This window comes from Nannospalax galili, unplaced genomic scaffold (genome assembly GCF_000622305.1).
Source record: "Nannospalax galili isolate Female #2095 unplaced genomic scaffold, S.galili_v1.0 scaffold632, whole genome shotgun sequence".
Classification (NCBI taxonomy): Eukaryota; Metazoa; Chordata; class Mammalia; order Rodentia; family Spalacidae; genus Nannospalax; species Nannospalax galili.
In genome coordinates, this window is record NW_008332816.1 from 252961 (window position 1) to 272741 (window position 19781).

Consider the following 19781-nt stretch of genomic DNA (forward strand, 5'->3'; position numbering starts at 1 on the left):
TCCTGGATCTCCGTCCAAATGAAGGGCTCACTTTCCCATGTAACTTCATAGAGGGGCCTTGCCAATTCAGCAAATCCTGGGATTCATAGCGGCAGAATCCTGCTGACACCAGGAATTCTCTCACTGCCCTCCGGGAGTGAGGGGTGGGTATCTTTAGCACTGTCTCTTTCCTGGCATCTGTAAGCCATCTTTATCCTTCCTTTAATATGTATCCCAGATAGGCGACCTCTCTCTGGCATATGTGGGCTTTCTTGGCAGATGCCCAATATCCCAATCTGCCTAGGGTCGCCAGGAGATCTCTGGTTCCCTGCTAACAGACACTGCAAGGCATTATCAGCAGCTATTAAGATGTCATCCACATATTGTAATAGGGTAAGCTGGGGGTGTTCCAGCCTGTACTCACCCAGGTCTTCATGGAAAGCCTCATCAAACAGGGTAGGCAAATTTTTGAATCCCTGTGGCAGGCGGGTCCAAGTCAGCTGCCTGTTGAAGCCAATCTCCTGGTCTTGCCATTCGAAAGCAAAGAAGGGTTGGCTCTCTTTGGCCAGAGGCAGGATAAAGAAGGCATCTTTCAAGTCTAACACCATGTACCAGTTTCTGGAAGGTGGCAAAGAACTCAGGATAGTGTAAGGATTAGGTACCGTTGGATGTACATCCATAACCCACTTGTTCACCTCTCTCAAGTCCTGGACTGGCCGGTAGTCCATTGAATTTGGCTTTTTGACCGGCAGGAGGGGGGTATTCCAAGCCAATCAGCAAGGCACCAAGACGCCTTGATCCCTCAGGCACTGGATATGAGGAGTGATCCCCAGCCTGGCCTCCTGGGACATAGGGTACTGTTTAACTCTGGCTGGTAGGATTCCAGGCTCAATCTCTATCCAGATGGGGGGCCAGTGGGTGGACAGCCCCATGCCCCCTGTCTCAGCCCAGGCTGTGGGGAACTCCTTTAGCTGGGTGGAAACCTCCTCCTTTGGTGTAGAGGCCGGTTTTTGATGTAACCTAAACTCATCTTCCAGTTGTAGGGTGAGTACCTGGATTGGGTGGCCTTCTTGGTCAGTCATTTGGGCCCCACTAGGGGTGAAATGAATGTAGGCTCCAATTTTGGTGGGCAAGTCTCTGCCCAGGAATGGGTAAGGGCACTCTGGCATGACCAGGAAGGAGTGGGACACCCAGCCCTTGCCCAGGTCCACTTTTCTTCAAGTTGTCCATGAGTATTGGTTCATGCCAGTAGCCCCCTGTACCCAGGACTTTTTATGTGATAGTTTTCCTTGGGGCTCAGTTAATACCAAGTGTTGGGCACCTGTGTCTACATGGAAGCTCACAGGCATCCCCTCCACTTTGAGGGTTACCCTAGGTTCAGGGAGGGGATCCAAACCCCAACCTCCCTAGTTTCTTATTTCTCTGAGCTCAAGGATTTGCACTCCTTCTTGGGCCCTGCCTCGCCCAGCAGGTTTTTCTGGGCAATCTTTCATCCAGTGGGCCATCTTTTTGCAATAGGTACATTGGTTCCTCTGTAACCTTGGTCACCCTTCCCGGGGTTTCCTACCTGAGTCCGCAGAGAGGTAGCACAGTTGGCGTTCCTGCTCATCAGATGACTGTAGTCATAGCCAGAAGGATCATAGTGAAGTCTCGGGTCTGCTTGGCACTAGCAGCAGCAGTGGCTTGAGCCTGTTTGTCTTCCAGGCTTTCTAGACCCTCTCTGTCACTGCCAAAAGCTCCAGCAGAGTCTTATCTGCCAATCTATCTAGTTTCTGTAATTTGCGCCTAACATCAGGTGCTGACTGGTTGACAAAGGCCAATATGACTCCATTCTTGTTTTCTGGTACCTCTGGATTCATGGGTGTATAAGTGCAGAACGCCTCAAGGATCCTCTCTAAAAAGGCTGCTGGGGATTCTGTCTTTTCTTGCTGCAGATCACTAATCTTAGCCAAATTAGTCGGGAGCTTGCCGTGACCCAGAGAACCCCCCCCCCATTAGAGTCTGGCAGTAGACCTGGAGCCTCTCCTTACCTTCTGCCACATTGAAGTCCCATTTTGGTTGGACTAATGGGAAGGCTTCATTGATCAGCACCTGGTTGGTGGTGGGATTCCCATCCACCCTGGGGACCAGATTCTGGGCCTCAGTTTGGATCCAGTCCCTCTCCTCGGTGGTAAATAGAATCTGTAATAGCTGTTGGATGTCATCCCAAGTGGGATGATGGGTGAAAAGAACAGATTCTAACAGATCAATAAGGCCCTGTGGTTTCCAGAGAATTTGGGCGTTTGCAATTTCCAATTGTAGAGGTCACTGGTGGCAAATGGCCAATATTGCATTTGTTGGGCTCCTGCCTCATTAAAGGGTCCCACTTCCCTTAAGGGAAGGACGGTGGAGTCTGCTGCTGCTCGTGGCTGTCCTCTCTGGACCCTCCTCCGAGTTTGGGGGGGTCTCACCCCTAGGGGCTTGGGCTGCCTCAGCCTCTCCTGGGGGCTCTAAACACCCTGGTTGTGCCGGCAGTGTTGGGGAGGCTCATGCAGAAGTTCTTCCTCCGTTCCACCCTGGAGGACAGGATAAAGTGGGGCGGAGCTGACGGTTTAGTTTCACTTTTCTGCCGCTTGTCATCACGCAGGGTGAGGATGGTTGTTTTTGAACCCTGTGGTGGCAAAAATGGTTTGAGCCATCCAGGGGGGCTCTTCAACCAGGGCCTGCCAGGTCATGATATAAGGAACCTGGTCGGGGTGTCCTGGCTGCCTGAAAATAATATTTTTAACCTTGAAAATAGTGGGGAGGTCAAACATTCCCCCTTCCAGCCATCCAGTGTCAAAGGTTGGCCATTCATTCCTGCAAAGGACAAAGAGTCTTCCCTTTTTGACCTCCAGCCCTTGTCCTCTAGCCTTCTTTATGAAGTCAGAAAAATGATCCTGAAAAAGACTCAAAGGTGTTACTTGACTTTTTCCCATGTCCTCAACTAAGTAAGTCACAAATAACACTGAAAACACAAAGACACACACTGACAAAATAATACTTCCCGGCGCTGTAAACAAGAACTGAAAGTGGGATGTTGGCCTCTCGACGCTCCATGGACAGACACGACCTGCCTTTCCCATCCAAAGTTACAAGTGGAATCCAATCCCTATCAGTTGGGTACGGAACATCTCCCGAGTCCCATGGCCTGGGGTCTTCCAGCGCATCTGCCTAGACTGCCAACAGGCTAACATGGTAACGGGGCCCAAAACCAAAAGCGCGCAACACACACAAACAAGAGGGCAAAGACACTTACTGGCCGGGCCAGGCTCAATGCTCTGGGGGTTCTGTGGGGGTTTTGGGGATCCCAGGACAAGCCCCCAAATGTTATGCCCAGATCTCGTGACCCCCTAATGACCACCAAGGAGTCTGGAGTGTATGAAACAGCAAAGAGCCTTTATTCAGGCTTAAGCTCGGGCCCTCAGATTTCACCGACGCAGGGGATCCGTACTGAGAGCCCCAATCTAGGGTGGGGTACGCTTTTATAGGGAAGTTTCACAGAAGCCCACGTGCACCAAGCATCCTTTAAAATAATTGGGTGGTCCTATGCCCTGAGTAAGGGGAGGATTCTTATTGGTAGGGGCTGGCTGTTATCTGTGGGGCCAGAAGTTTCTGTTTTTACCTTATAAGGCTGCTATATGCCCGGGCTTGCTTGATCTATAGCTTTCCGGGATGGGGGTGGTAGCTGAAGATTACAACATGCCTGGGCATGCCCGGGCTTGCCTGAAACAGCTAGTCAAAATGGAGTTAGTGCCGCCTCAAGCCAAGCAAATTACAGAAGCAGAAAGAAGCGGTTAGACGAGTCAGGGTCCCACACACAGTGGCACATGTGTGCCCAAATACACAACATATCATGCACACAGTTAAATAATAAGTAACACCCAGGGGATATCAGCCAACCTGGGCCACACAGCAAGACTGACCCTGTCTCAAAATACACTGAAAGAGAAGAGATACAAAATATATAAATAACAGCATGCTCTTCAACACATATATACAACTTTTATTGTCTTGTCAGTTAAAAAGCTAAAAGGGCTGGGGATGCGGCTCAGTAGGCGAGCACTTGCCTAACTGGTGCAAGGATTTAGGTCCCATCCCAGCACAAAAAAGAAAAAGAAAGAAAAAATGTTAATACAGCTGTACTGAATGTATTAGAATAGGGAATTAAGAATTAAGAATTGTATTGAATGTAATAGAATTAAGAAACTAAGAATCAAAAAAGAACTCTAGCAAAAGTATATAAACATATCCAAAGTGTGTACATTAAAGATAAGAGCATCACTTAGTAGCCCTAGAATGTAACCTAGCAACCTGAGTGTAACTGTGTGATTAGCCAAATGATGTAAGAAACTGATAAACATATGTTCGCCAAGTAATGCATAAGGACTATAAAAACCCAGAGGAAAATCAGTCTGTGGGCGCACATATGAGCTGAACTCCCGTCGGCTGTGCGGCCCCATCTTCTGACTGATCCGGTCTCTGGACCATGAGAAAAAGAGGAACTTCACGTCACGAACATCCGGACCTGACTCGACCCTCTACCGCGAGACAACGAGACTACCATATCCGACTGAGATGACGTCACTCGGGCATTGGCCTTAGGACTGGTACTCTTATCTGTCGTTGTGTTATGTGTGAAATTGTTTATGATTCCCCAAATAAATGCATTGAAAGACATTGGCTCTAGAAATATTTATCCTTCCTCGCATCATGAGGTGATGCTCAACTAAGCCTTAATAACTCCACTCACGACAACAGCACTTTAAATATGCCCCACCTTCAGTCCATAAATACCAAAACTTTTCCTTGATCCTTGATCCAAACATACCTACGGGGCTGGGGATAGCTGAGCGATAGAGCACTTGCCCTCAGATGCACAAGGCCCTAAGTTCAATCCCCATCCCCACACCCTCACCCCCCCCCAAAGAAAATCACCCACAGTGTCATGAAAGTCTGGGTTTTCTAGAGTTAAGCTAATTCGGCCCCAGGGGTATTTTCATGAAGAGTCTGGGAGCTTGACACCGCCGGCTGTTGGTCAGTCTTCTCTTCCAAACTGTGCCAGATTCCATATCCAAAATAAATAGCAAATCCTGGAAGAAAAGGGAGGTGGTGGGGTCGTAACAGTCACTTCCTTTGATGTTCACTCATGCCCATCGGGGATTCTCCACATGGTCCCAGATAGTTTCAAAGGGAGGCCATGGAGGACTGTTGATCCCTGTTGCCCAGAAGTCTCTTCCCCACTCACCAGTCAGCATACAGACTCCAAAGCAAGCCCAGGTCCCAGCAGCCATTTGCATCATTAGGTAGACATTCATAAAGATGCTCAGTAGAGGGAGCAGAGGCAGTGCAGGGACCTGTGGACAGAATCTGAATCCCTGCACTCACCACACACCTGTGCTCTCCCTCTGGGCCTAGCACCCAGCCCTGTCTAGGCTGTGCAATCAGTGCTCACCCCAAAGACCCCATGGAATGTTCCAGAAGGGACAGGTATTAAGACAGGCATACACCACCACTCCCGATTTATTTGATGCTGGAGATCAAACCTAGGGCTACATGAATGCTAAGCAAGTACTTTACCAACCGAGCTAAATCCTCACCTCCCCCAATCTAGCCCCAGCTACTTTTTCAGTACTGGGGGCTGGGCTCCTCCTGCATGTTAAGCACTCTACCACTGAGTTACATCTCCCGGCCTTTTTGTTTGGGGTTTGGGGGGTTGAAAAAAAATTTTTTTTAAATATGTATGTGGTAGAGGGGAGGGTTTGTGCATGTGAATGTAGGTGACCTCAGAGGCAGAAGATCCCCTGGAGCAGGAATTACAGGCAGTTGTGAGCTGTCCAAAGCGAGTCCTGGGAACCAAGACCTTGGGCTCACTGCAAGAGCAGCCGGTGCTCTTAGCTGCTGAGCCATCTCTCCAGCCCCTTGATTTTGCTTTTGGTTTTGTTTTGTTTTTCCTTTTTGGTTCATTGGTTGTGTGAGGCAGGATCTCATGTAGTTGAGGCTGGCCTCAAACTCACTATGTAGCCAAGGCTGACCTTGAACTCCTGAGCCTCTTCTCCCCAACTCCCTAGTGATGAGAGTAATGGGCATTTACCACCACACCCGGATTATTTTTATTCTCAAACCACATCACTAAGTTGCCTGAGCTGGCTGTGAGCTTACTCTTACAGCCCAAGCTGGCCTTTAAATTGTGATCCTTCTGCCTCAGCCTCCCTGAGTAGCTGGAATCACAGTCATACACCACGATTCCTGGCTTTGTCTATTGGTTTTCTTTTTTTTAGGGGGAGAGTATTTTTTTATGTGTATGAGTGTTATGCCTGCATGTATATAAGTACACCTATGTCACATAATGCCTATGGGTGCCAGATCCCCTGGAACTGTAGTTAAGGATGGTGGTTAGCCACCATGTGGGTGCTGGGAACCAAACCCAGGTCCCCTGCAAAAGCAGCCAGTTCTCTCAGCTGCTGAACCCTCTCTCCAGCCCCTCTCCATTGGTTTTATCAGCCTCTTTCCTTTCCAGTACAGTAAAACATGCTTAGGCCTCAAGGTAGCCAGGACCACTCACCCAGGTTGGGCATCTGAGGACAGTAGAGGTCACCTACCTTGAAGTGGAGAGTTGTAGCCTTCTGGGGCTGTCTCCAGATGACAGCCACCATGCCAACAATGAGAAACAGTAATGAAACAGCCACGGCGATCAAAACCAGGTCTCCAGAGAGCAGGTGCCTGGGCCACTGGGCCAGGATCAGGCACAGGAACATCAGCAGGAAGACTGAAAGCCAAGTTGTAGAGAACGAGTCCAACATCCAGGAGCCAAGTGTGTCAGAACCCTGTGCCACACCCCACCAATCTACCCATCCCACAACTTCCCCTCAGCCTGCCACACATTCCCTGGGTTTTCTGTCAGCTTCCAAATGCCCAAGGCGAAAGTCCCACCATGTACCAAGCAGGGAGGCACATCCATAGACAACCCGACCGGATCTCAGAGTGGGGGTGGCATCTGTGGGGACACACAGACTCCTCAGAATCCCCACACTTCTTGCTTTCGGAACGGGCTCTAGGGATGAAGCTTCAGGCGTAGGCCTCATCTCAACAGCTCCACCCTCAGATTTTTCATTCTTACCAGAGTTTAGGTTCTGGTCTGGCTGGTATCTGAATGAGAGGTGTGGGAAATATTAACAGCAGCCCCATGCATCCAACAGCAGACATCCAGGATCAGCACCCAGCCATCCTGTGCCCCAGAGCCCCAGCCAGGTGTGGTGGTGTCTCACCTGAGGACCAGAACAGAAAAGGCCACCAGGGAGTAGGTGAGCAGGGTCCCGATGGATGTGAGATCCACAAGATCACTGAGCTCAAAAAGAACAGCCATGGATGCCACAAATCAAGGAATAAAACAGGGAAAAGGAGACTGGATGGATGACTCAGTGGCTAGGGATACTGCCTTCTCTTGCAGAGGACCCAGGCTCGGTTCCCAGCATCCATGGGGTGGCTAACAAACCCACATAACTCCAGCTCCAGCGCAGCCAGTGCCCTCTTCTGGCTCCCTCAGGCACTGCACGCTCGTGGTACACCTACACACATGCAAGCGAAACACTCATAAAATATTCTTTTAAAAGAGGAGGGGTGCTGTGGTTTATATAGGAAATGCCCTATGTAGGCTCATGCATTTGAACACTTGGTCTCCAAATGGTGATGGTGTTTGGAAAGGTTATCAGAATCTTTAGAATATGGAGCCTTGCTAGAAGAAGCACATCAAGGGGCAGGCATTGGGGTTTTAGAGCCTGGCCCACTTCCTGTTCTCTCTCTCTGCTTCCTGACTGCAGATGCAATGTGAGGAGCTAGCCTCAGGCTCCTGCTGCTGGCCTTCCCTGTCATGATGGACTCTCTCTGAAACTGTGAACCAAATAAACCCTTTCTCTCCCTAAATGTCTTTTGTCCCTGTATTCTATCACAGCAACAGAAAAGAAACCAATGGCCGGGCGAGGCGGGGGGCATGAGAAATTAGCTACTGTGGGGTGGTGGCACACACCTTTAATCCCAGCACTAGGGAGGCAGAGACAGAGCTCTGTGAGATAGAGGCTAGCCTGGTCTAAATAGCGAGTTCCAGGCCAGCTGGAAAAAGGAAAAAAAAAAAAAAAAAAAAAAAAAAAAAAAAACAAAAAACAGTAAAGAAGAATTATGAAATTGATCATCAGGCTGCTGCCTGTTTGACTTTACCTGCTATGAGTCCACAAATGACAGTAGCCAGGACAGGCGTGTATGTCCGAGAATGGATGCAGGCAAGTTTACAGAATAGGAGTCCATCCTCTGCCATGGAATAGACCACCCCAGGCACAGGGAACATGGAACCCAGGAGGCTAGGAGGGGAGAGGAACATAGGCAGAGGCTGTGGCATAGCAGAAACGGATAGGTCACCCCACATGGACTAAACAGCGGGTCCGTTCCCCTCCCTCCCCTCTCCTCCACGCATGTCAAGGGCCAGAGAACATGTTGATACAAACCTGGAGGAAAGGGCGCACAGGGTACCAACAGCCACTGCGAATCGAGGCCAGGGCCCCATCCGACATAGACAAAGGCCTGGGGCAAGGGACTGTCTGTGTGAATCTGGTAGTAGGGCATCATAAGCATGAGTGCCGGCAGAGACACCAAAATACATCAGAAAGCAAACAAACAGTGAGGTCACAATGCCCAGCGGGATGGAGCGCTGGGGACAGCGGGCCTCCTCCCCTACAGGACAGGGAGCAGGTCTTGGGTCAGAAACACACACAGGCCACCGCACAAAACCCTTTCCCTCCTACACCGCCTAAAGCAGGCTAGCTTTCTCTATGCCCGAGGGTAGCCCACACCATGCCCATGTCTTTGATAGGACAGAGAGACTGTGATACCTGTAGTGGCAATACAGGTGAACCCAATGAAGGCAAAGCAGGTGGCCGCACCACGGAGAACCCCATCAAAGCCAAAAAGCACGAACCCTCCAGAGCTCAGACTGCCTGAGCTGTGGCAAAATGGGAAAAGGACAATGTTGCAGGGCGTGGTGGTGCAACCTGCGATCCCAGCACACGGGAAGCAGACGCAGAGGGATCACAGATTCAAAATCCAGCTCTAGCTTAGTTCAAGGCCAGCCTGGGCTACCTAGCAAGACCATATGTCAAAAAAGTTAGGGTGAGGGAGACCTAGAAATATAGCTAAGTTGGTAGAATGCTTGCTTAGCATTCACGAAGTCCTGGGTTCAACCCAGCTTGGCCATGCAAGTGTAATCCTGGCACTTGGGATGTGGAGGCAAAGAGATCAAAAGTTCAGGTTCATCCTCGGCTACATAGTAAGTTGACAGCTAGCCTGGGATGCATAGGACCACTGTCTCAAAAACACTGAAGGGGCTGGAGAGATGGCTTAGCAGTTAAGAGCACTGGGTGCCCTTGTAGAGGACCTTGGGTTCGGTCCCCAGCATCCACTCGCAGCTAACATCCATTTATAATTCTAGTTCCAGGGGATCCCACACTCTCTCTGGCCTCTATGGGTACTGCACACATGTGGTACGCTTATATGCATGCAAGCAAAACACTCATATATAAAAATAATTTTTTTAATTTTATTTATTTTTATGTGTCTGTTTTGCCTGCATGTATGTAAGTGCATGCAATGTCCTCAGAGGTCATAACCACCATGAGAGGCTGGAATTCAAACCCAGGTGCTCTGCAAGAGCAACCAGTGCTTAAAATCACTGAGCCATCTCTCCAGCCATATAAATAAAATTGTTTAAAAAACGTTGGAGAGGGGCTGGAGAGATGGCTCAGCAGTTAAGAACTTTGTTCTTGAGGAAGATCCGGGTTCGAATCCCAGCACCCACATGGCAGCTAACAACTGTCTGTAACTCCAGTTCCAGGGGATCTGACAGCGTCTTCCATCTTCTGCAGGCACTGCACGACATGGGTGCACTTACTTACATGCAGGCAATACATGCATACACATAAATAAATTAAAAAAAAAAAAACATTGGAGAATCTGGGCATGGTGACGCAAGCGTTTAGTCCCAGCACTTGGGAGGTAGAGGCAGGCAGATCTCTGTGAGATTGAGGCCAGCCTGGTCTACATAGCAAGCTCCACCCCAGCTGGGGCTACAGGGAGACCCTGTCTCAAAAAAAGACAATAATAATAATAATAAATAATAAAATTAAAATGATAAAAACCATTGGAGAGGCGTGCACAACTTCTATGGTACCACTCCATTCATTACCAGTCCTGAGCAGCCTTGCCCCTCACCCAGGCACACTAGCCAGACCCCTGCTCTCCACCTCTTCCCAGCTCACCCTAGCTGTGGCCCTTGGGGACCCCCTTGACCTTGACCTGACAGTGCTGTTGGGCTCTAGCATGGCCAGTCTATAGTCCTCCTCTGTGAGCTGCCAATTGTGCAGATCTCCCATAATGACGCCAGAGAGAGAGATGAAGCTCACCAAAAGGTTCACCCCTGTGAAGACTCTGCTGACCAGGGCTGACTCTCGAGCCCTCAGTGCCAGGAGCCCTGTGGGAAGATGGAATAGGAAAGAACCAATAAAAAGAAATCCAGCCAGGTGTGGTGGCGCACGCCTTTAGTCCCAGCACTCGGGAGGCAGAGGCAGGCGGATCTCTGTGAGTTCAAGGCCAGCCTGGTCTACATAGTGAGTTCCAGGACAGCTGGAGCAACAGGGAGATCCTGTCTCAAAAAGACCAAAAAAAAAAAAAAAGAAATCTGAAGCCAGGTGTGATGGCATACACCTGGAGTCCCAGCACATAGAAGGTGAGTGAGGTCGAGGGGCTAGAGAGATGGTTCAGTGGTTAAGAGCACTGGCTGCTCTTACAGAGGATCCGGGTTTGAGTCCCACCCCCCCATCCTAACTCCAGTTCCAGGGGAATCCGACACTGTTCTTATTCATTCTGATCTCCTCGGTCATTGCACAACAAAGGTACACTTACATACTTGCAGGCAATATGCTCATACACAAAAAAATAAAAATGAGTTTTTCCAAAAGCCAGGTGTAGCCAGGCATGGTGGACACTCATACACACACACACACACAAAATGAGTTTTAACAAAAGCCAGGCATAGTGGCACATACCTTTGATCTCAGCACCCAAGAGGGCAGATCTCTGTGAGATGGAGGCCAGAATCTGGTCTACATAACCAATTACAGGCCAGCTGTGGTTATAGGGAGACCCCGTCTCAAAAAGCCAAAAAGAAAATCCAGGTGTGAGAGTGTACACCTTTGAGTCCATCACTCACTCTGTGAGACTGAGGCCAGCCTGGTCTACATAAGTTCCAGACCAGCTGAAGCTACAGGAAGACCCTGTCTGAAAAATTAAAAAAGAAATTAAAAAAAAAAAAAGATTTTGACCAAGAGATCAGAGCCATCCTGGCTAGACAGGAAGACCCTGAATCCAAAAATAAAATAAAAATAAAAATATACATTATGGGATAGAAAGTACTTCCGTGGTAGAGCCCTTGCCTAGCTTTCATAAGGCCTTGTCTTGATCCTCAGCACCACAGATTTAAATAAATAAGCTAGACCTGATGGTTGTGCAGGCAGGAGGACAGAAAGTTTGAGATCTTCCTGGCCCAGAGAGAGTTTAAGGCCAGCCACAGTGACTTCTGAAAGCAATCAGGACTAGAGAAGCAGCTCAGCAGAACCCACCAATGAGGGGCTGGGGGCACAGTGCAGTGCTGGAGGGCCTGCCTAGAATCTGTCAGTGAGGGGCTGGGGATGTAGCTCTGCAGTTAAGAGCTTGCCTAGAATCCATCAGAGAGAGGCTAGGGATTTAGCTTAGTGGTAGAACACTTGCCTAGCATACATAAGACCCTAGCCCTAGGGGAGTTTTTTGCTTTGTTTTGTTTTTAAGATTTATTTTTAGGGGCTAAAAAGATGGCTCAGTGGTTAAGAGCCCTGGCTGCTCTTGCAGAGGACCCAAGTTCAATTCCCAGCACCCGCATGGTAGCTAACAACCGTCTGTAACTCCAGTTCCAGGGGATCCAACACCCTCTTCTGGCCTCCACAGGCATTGCTCACATGGGTACTCTTATATACATGCAGGCATTATACTCACACACATAAAATAAAAATAAAAATTTGTTTTGGTCTTTTTGAGACAGGGTCTCCCTGTAGCCCCAGCTGGCCTGGAACTCACAGAGATCCACCTGCCTCTGCCTCCCAAGTGCTGGGATTAAAGGCGTGCACCACCATGCCCAGCAAAAATAAAATATTTTAAAAAATAAATCAAGCCAGGTATGGTAGTGCATGCATTTAATCCCAGTACTTGGGAGGCAGAGGTAGACAGATCTCAATGAGTTCAAGGCCAACGTGGTCTGCATAGTGAGTTCCAGGCCAGCTGGGCCTGCAGGGAGACCCTGTCTCAAAAATAAAAATAAAATAAATAAATCAAATACAAATTTAAAAGAATAAATCTGGGACTAGAGAGATGGCTCAGCGGTTAAGAACACTGTTCTTTCAAGAAGACCCAGGTTCAAATCCCAGCACCTACATGGCAGCTAACAACTGTCCATAACTCCAGTCCCAGGGGATCCGACAGCCTCTTCTGTCTTCCTCGGGCATTGCATGACACAGGTGCACTTACCTACATGCAGACAATACACGTATACACACCAAATAAAAATAATAAATAAAATATATATTTTTAAAAAGAATAAATCTACCAGGTGTGGTGGCACCTGCCTTTAATTCCAGCACTCAGGAGGCAGAGGCATGTGGATGCCTAGGAGATGGAGGCCAGCCTGGTCTACATAGCGAGTTCTAGGCCAGCTGTGGTTACAGGGAGACATTGTCTCAAGAAAAAGAATAAATCTATTGAAAAAGAAAGACTGTTGAGGATAATGGGAGTGACTGCTTAACGGGTGAGGAATCTTTCAACAATGATGACAGTGTTTTGGAATAGATCAAGAAGACAGAATGCACATTGAGTGCTAATAAATGCCACTTTTATTCCTCTCAGCAAAGCCACAGGGTTATCACCCAGCTCCAGCTACCAAGAAGTGTACACGTCATTGCTGGTTGGGGGAGGGGGGTCATGTTTTTATTTATTCGGGGGGATGGACCCACAGGCAGAAGTCAGAGGAAACTTGCTATAGTTAATTCTCTCCTTCCACTATATGGGATCTGGGGATTGAACTCAGGACATCGGGCTTGTAGCAAACACCCTTACTAGCTGAGTCATCTCCCCTGTCCTGTTTTTCCATTTTCAAGACAGTGTCTCTCTATGTAGCTCAGGCTGGCCTCAAATTTACCATCCCTCCTATCTCAGGTTCCTGAGTCTTACCTACATGCATTTGATATCATACCTAGCTTTTATGCACACTTTTTATTTTTATGTGCAAGAGTATTTCATGTGCACTTTATGCCATGTCCACAGAGGCCAGAAGAGGGCATTGGAGTCCCTGGAACTGTTGTTAGTTGCCATGTGTGTGCTGGGATCTGAACCTGGGTGCTCTGCAAGAGAAGGCAGGGCTCTTAGCCATTGAACCATTGAGCCATCTCTCCAGCCCCTTGTGTACAGTTTTTAAATGGTCAGTTTGGCCCGGGCGTGGTGGCACATGCCTTTAATCCCAGCACTTGGGACGCAGAGGCAGGCAGATCTTTGTGAGTTCGAGGCCAGCCTGGTCTACATAGTGAGTTCCAGGATGGCTGGAGTTTCAAGGAGACTCTGTCTCAAAAAAGACAAAAAAAAAGGTCAGTTTGGCTAGGGATGTGTCTCAGTGGTAGACTATTTACCTAAGATCCCTGAGGCCCTATAATCAATCCACAACAACACACTCACACACACACACACACACACACACACACACACACACAATGCTTAATATTGTTTATTCAAATTTCACCAATTAAAAAAATTAAATTCATGGGGCGTGGAGACACATGCCTTTAATCCCAGCACTCAGGAGGCAGAGGCAGATGGATCTCTGTGAGTTTACAGCCAGCCTGGTCTACATAGTGAGTTCCAGACCAGGTGGGGCTACAGGGAGACCCTGTCTCAAAAAGACCCCCCCCAAAAATTAAATTCATCCTCTTCCTGTAAGCATTCTGAGGTGACCTATGAAAATGGTTTGCTACCCTCTTGACCCAGAAAAGCCTACAAAATCAGCAAATCAAGAGAGTCCAATTTTCATGTTCACTTGTTCTCTTTTAAAAAACTCATCAAACTGCCCAGGCCATCAAGGGTGTGCATATCCCAAAAGCCATCAAGTATCTGAAGGATGTCACTTTAAAGAAGCAATGTGGGCCATTCTGGTGGTATAATGGTGGAGTTGGTAGGTGTACCCAGGCCAAAGAGTGGCTTGACCCAGGGTCAGTGGCCCAAAAAAGGCTGCTACATTTTTGCTGCACATGCTTAAAAATCCAGAGATGGCTGAAGAAATGACTCAGCGGTTAAGAGCACTGACTGCTCTTGCAGAGGACCCAGGCTCCAATCCTAGCACCCATATGGTGGCTGACAACCAGCTGTAACTCCAGTTCCAGGGGGATCTGACATCTTCTTGTGACCTCCAGGGGCATTGCACAACATGAGTGCACTTACATGTATGGAGGCAAGACACTCATACACATAAAATAATAAAAATAAAATATTTTTAACTGGGTGTGGTGTCCCACGCCTTTAATACCAGCACTCGGGAGGCAGAGGCAGGCAGATCTCAGCGCCAGCCTGGTCTACATAGTGAGTTCCAGGCCAACTGGGGCTACAGGGAGACCCTGACTCAAAAAGAACAAAAATATTTTTTTTAATGCAGAGAATAATGCTGAACTTAAGGGTTTAGATGTAGATTCTTGTCATGGAGAGTTTCCAAGTGAACAAATCGCCCAAGATGCATCCAGAATTTACAGCTCATGGTCACTCGTATGAGCTCCCTCTGCCACATGGAAATGATCCTCACTGCAAAGAAACAAATTGTTCCTAAGCCTGAAGAGGAGGTAGCAGAAAAGAAAAAGAAATCCTAGAGGAATTTCTGGGCATGGGAATAAATTGAGCATAAAATAAATGCATTTAAAAGTAAAAAAAAAAAATTTAACTAGATCTTGGGTCTGGAGAAATCACTGCTGTTAAGAGCACTGGCTACTCTTACAGTGGACCTGGGTTCCATTCCCAGCACCCACATGGGGCAATTCACAACTTCCTTTATCTTCAGTTCCATGGGCTCCAACATCTTCTCCCAACCTCCTCGGGCACACACTATATACTCAGGCACACACATACAAATAAAATCAATAAATCAAAAACATTAAATTCTGATTTTTTAAAATTGTTTAAAATTTCAGAAGGGGCAGCGGCTGGTGAGATGGCTCAGTGGTTAAGAGCACTGACTGTTCTTGCAGAAGACCTGGATTTGAATCCCAGCACCTACATGGCAGCTAACAACCATCTCTAACTCCAGTTCCGGGGATCTGACGCCCTCTTCTGACCTCCATGGGCATTACATGACATGGCTGCACTTATACACATGCAGGCAATGCACACATACACATAAAATAAAAGAATTAAACAGGGAAAGCTGGGGACATAGCTCAATGATTGAGTACATGCTGGCATTTGTGAGACCCTGGCTTTTGACCCCCAGAAATTTCTACATTGCCCTACAACCAAAAGAAATACAAAGTTGAGAACTGGTGATGTAGTTCAGCTGTTAGCGTGCTTGCCTGGACTCCATCCCCACATAAACTAGGTGTGATGATAAATGCCTGGAATTTCAGCACTCCAAAGGTAGGAGGAAGAGGAACTCCAAGTCATCTTCCTTCAAAGTGAGATAAAAGCCAGCCTGGGCTACATGAGACCCAGTCTAAAAAAACCCATCTTTAAAGCCAGGTGTGGTGGCTCACACCTTTAATCCCAGAACTAAGGAGGCAGAGGCAGGATGTGAGTTCAATGCCAGCCAGGTCTACATAGAGAGTGCCAGGTCAACTGAGGTTACACAGAGACCCTGTCTCAAAAAGACCAAAAGAAACAAACAAAAAAACCTGTCTTTGGTCATAATACAGAGGAAGGGCCAGGAGGTGGCTCAGTGCGGGCACTTGCCCTCAACCCTGGGACTTGCACATGGTGGAGGAAAAACCCAACTCCTACAAGTTCCTCTGACCTCCACATGTGCACAGCCACACACATAGATACACAAATAAATAAAGGTAATTACAGAGGAAGAAGCTAATTCTCTATCAGTAGGTCTTGGTTAAAAGTGATGTTCTGGCCCTGCAGCAGACCCCTGGCCTGTGACAGTGTGGGGAAGCGGACTGCTGGCATCAGGTAGGCAGGAGTGAGGGATGCTGCAACTCAGCATCCTTACATCGTTGACCCCCAGCATCACTGGGGCTGAGTCCGGCCTCAGTCTCCTTTCCTATGCCTGGTACTGCACATCTTTTGCCTGCCACCATTCGTCTGTCCCTGGAGCCGTTGCTGCCTTGTCCCTGCCCCTGCCTTACCAATGAGAATCAGCACCAGCCCCAGTGCAAAAAAGTCTGGATACTTGGACAGGAAGCCAGGCATTTGCATAGGGAAAGTGTTGTTCAGGGCCTTGGAGATGTGATTCCCCGTGAGACTCTGAAAAGCTGCGCTCCGGGCTCAAGCCACACTAGCTGTACCTGTGGGAGGAAAAGGAATGTTCATTCACAAGAAGGGAGCCCAAGGATGCACTGAACAAGGGATGCTATGAGAGCCTGGCGTGCGCACACACACATGTGCACACCTTTAATCGCACTAGGGAGGTCTACACAGTGAGATCCAGGCCAACTGGGGCTACAGGGAGACCCTGTCTCAAAAAGACGAAGAAAAAAAAAGAAGGAAAAAAAAGAAAGTAGGACACAGAGATTCTGGAACTGGAGGTGGCTCCGGGGTTAAGAACACTTGCTGTTCTTCCAGAGGACCCAGGTTAAATTCCTAGCACCCACATGGCAGTTCTGTTCCTTTTTCTGGCCTGGGGGGGGTCTCTTTGAGACAGGGTCTCCCTGTAGCCCCAGTTGGCCTGGAACTATGTAAACCAGGCTAGCCTTGAACTCACAGAGATCCACCTGCCTCTGCCTCCCAAGTGCTGGGATTAAAGGCATGTGCCACCACCATGCCCTGAAAGTAAATTGCTTTTTCGAAAAGGGATTCTATGAGAGGAAAATATGTATCAATTTCTATGTACTGGAGGTTTGGAAAAAGATACAAAATATCTAATCTCAAAGGGTTTCTTGGAGGGGCGGAGAGATGGCTCAGCAATTAAGGGCACTGACTGCTCTTACAGAGGGCAGGGTTCAATTCCTGCACCTACATGGCAGCTAACAACCGTCCGTAACTCCAGTTCCAGGGGAATCTGATGCTCTCTTCTGATCGCCACAGGCACTGCACAACACGTGTGCAATGACACACTTGCAGGCAATACACTAATACACATAAAATAAAAATAAGTAAAACATTTTCAAAAAAAAGGGTGGGGTTTCTTGAGCTGGGGATCTAGTTGAGTAGCCAGCCTGGCCCACGTGAAACCTTGACTCAAAACACAGAAAAGGAAAGGAAAGGAGAGGAAGGGTCCTGACCAGGCATGGTGACACATGCCCAGAATCCCTGTGCTTAGGAAACAGAGGCAGGAATATCAGGGGTTCGAGGCCACCTTCAGCTACATAGCAAGCTCAAGGCTAGCCTGGACTACATAAGAAATCTCCAAAAAAATAAAACAAGAATTTTAAGGCCAGACGTGAGGGGTGCATGTCTTTAAACCCAGCCCTAGGGAGGCAGAGGCAGGTGGATCTCTTGTTAGTTCAAGGGTAGCCTGTTCTACATAGCAAGTTCCAGAGCAGCTGGGGCTACAGGGAGACCCTGTTTCAAAAGACCAAATAATAATTAGTAATAATAATAAGTGATGGTTTGAATAAAAATATCCCCCTTAGGTTCCAAGTAGTTGGACATTTTTGTTCCCAGATGGTGGCGCTGTTTTGGGAGGTTTTAGAAGGTGTGGCTATCCTGGAGGAAGCACATCACTGGGGGTGGGCTTAGAGAGTTCTTAAGCCTTGCTGAATCTCCAGTAGCTCTCTTGCTTCCTGTGCCTGCATCATGATGTGAGAACTTAACTTCTGCTCCTGCTCCAGCCACCTCCAGCCACCATGCCGCCCTGCCATGATGGACTGTAATTCCCCTGGAACCATAAGCTCAAATAAACTCTTCCTTCTATAAATTGCTTTGGTCAGTGTTTCTATCACAGCAACAGAAAAGTGACTAATACATAATTGTAACGGGATTCTCCCAAGACATGCTGGGCTCACACCTGTAATCCCAGTACTCGAGAGGCAGAGCCAGGAGGAGCACCAAAAATTTGAGACCAACCTGGTCTACACAGTGAGAGCCTCAAGCAAACAAAGGTTGCCTCCTGTCCATTTGCTATTATTCCCATTTCTCCTTGCTTTTGTTCTCTAAGGAAAGCAGGACAGGGAGGAGCAGAATGGCATCCCGGGTCTTCCTCCATTCCCCAAACCTCCCTAACATGTGACAGGGCTTGTGAAGGAGGGCAAAACCCACTTTAGCCCCCCTCACTGCCCGTGGTTAAGTCCCCACACCTCCTCACCAATGACACTGGAGAGGACGAGGTTCCAGCCAGTGATGAAAGCTAAGAGCTGGCCCTCTGTGACACAGCTGTAGAGATAAGCAGAACCGGAACACAGCACCCTGGCTCCAAACTCTGTAAAACAGAGCCCAGACTGCGCGGAAGACAGGGCAGCGACCAAAAAGCAGATGATGATGGGTGGTCCAGCCTTCTCTCTGGACACCTCCCCAGTCAGGACATACACTCCTGCTCCCAGGGTGCTGCCCACACCCAAGGTCACCAGGTGCAAAGTGGTCAGACAGCAGGACAAGGGAGACTCAGACTGTCCAGTGCCAGGGGCCACCGGTGGACCAGCTTCTGACCAAACTGACAGATATTCTGCCACATTGTCCTAGGTTTGTAGTGGAGGAAGCCAAGATCTGCTGGAAAACAAGACAAGATGTCAAGGCTTGGTCCTGGGAGTTTGACATGAGACATAGTCCTCGGGAATGATGGCTATCAGGTTAGCGGTCAGTACAAGGCAAACATCCTTTTCAAAGCCCTGCTGCTTCAAACATATATTTTTTTTAATTTTTATGTGTATGAGTGTATTGCCTGCATGTGAGTGCACCCATGTCCTGCAATGCTGCAGCGGTTAGAAGAGGGTTTGGGATTCCCCTGGAACTGGAGTTAAGGACAGTTCGGAGTCGCCATATGGGTGCTGGGAATCGAACCCGGGTCCTCTGCAAGAGCAGTCAGTGCTCTTAACTGCTGAGCTATTTCTCCAGCCCCCAAACATAAATTAGAATAGCAATATTCTTCTTTTTTTTTTTCTTTTTTTCTGGCAGGGCATGGGGAGAGGAGGGTAGGTTGAGCCATGGTCTCCTATAGCCCCAACTGGCCCAGAACTCACTATGTAGACCAGGCTGGCCTGGATCTCTCAGAGATCCACCTGCCTCTGCCTCCCGAGTGCTGGCATTAAAAGTGTGACCCATCACACTCAGTTTTTGTTTTTCTTTTGTTTTTCATTTTAGAAAGTCTCACTATGTAGCTGAGGCTGTCCTGCCTCAGCCTCCCCAGTGCTGAGATTACAGGCCTGAGCCACCTTAACTGGCACTAACACTTTACAAAGTGTGCTGGGTCACCAGAAGAGAACAAATAAAACTCTCAAGGAGATAGAAAGATCAGGAGTTCAAGGACAGCCTCAGCTACATAGAGAGTACAAGGCCATCTTGCTTTACATGAGACCCTGTCAAAAAAA

At 48.3% G+C, this 19781-nt stretch overlaps 1 protein-coding gene across 1 annotated transcript; it reads right to left on the reverse strand.

Moving 5' to 3' along the window:
• Nucleotides 1–4968: 4968 nt before the first annotated feature.
• Nucleotides 4969–18928, reverse strand: LOC103729697 (cationic amino acid transporter 3-like). Its single transcript, XM_008827768.1, is given in 14 exon segments — nt 4969–5090; nt 5246–5354; nt 6600–6766; nt 6938–7146; nt 7266–7370; nt 8214–8351; nt 8496–8539; nt 8542–8628; nt 8630–8721; nt 8880–8989; nt 10339–10513; nt 16446–16604; nt 18563–18868; nt 18871–18928. Coding segments are annotated over 14 exon segments (1881 nt in total).
• Between the last annotated feature and the right edge of the window lie 853 nt (nt 18929–19781).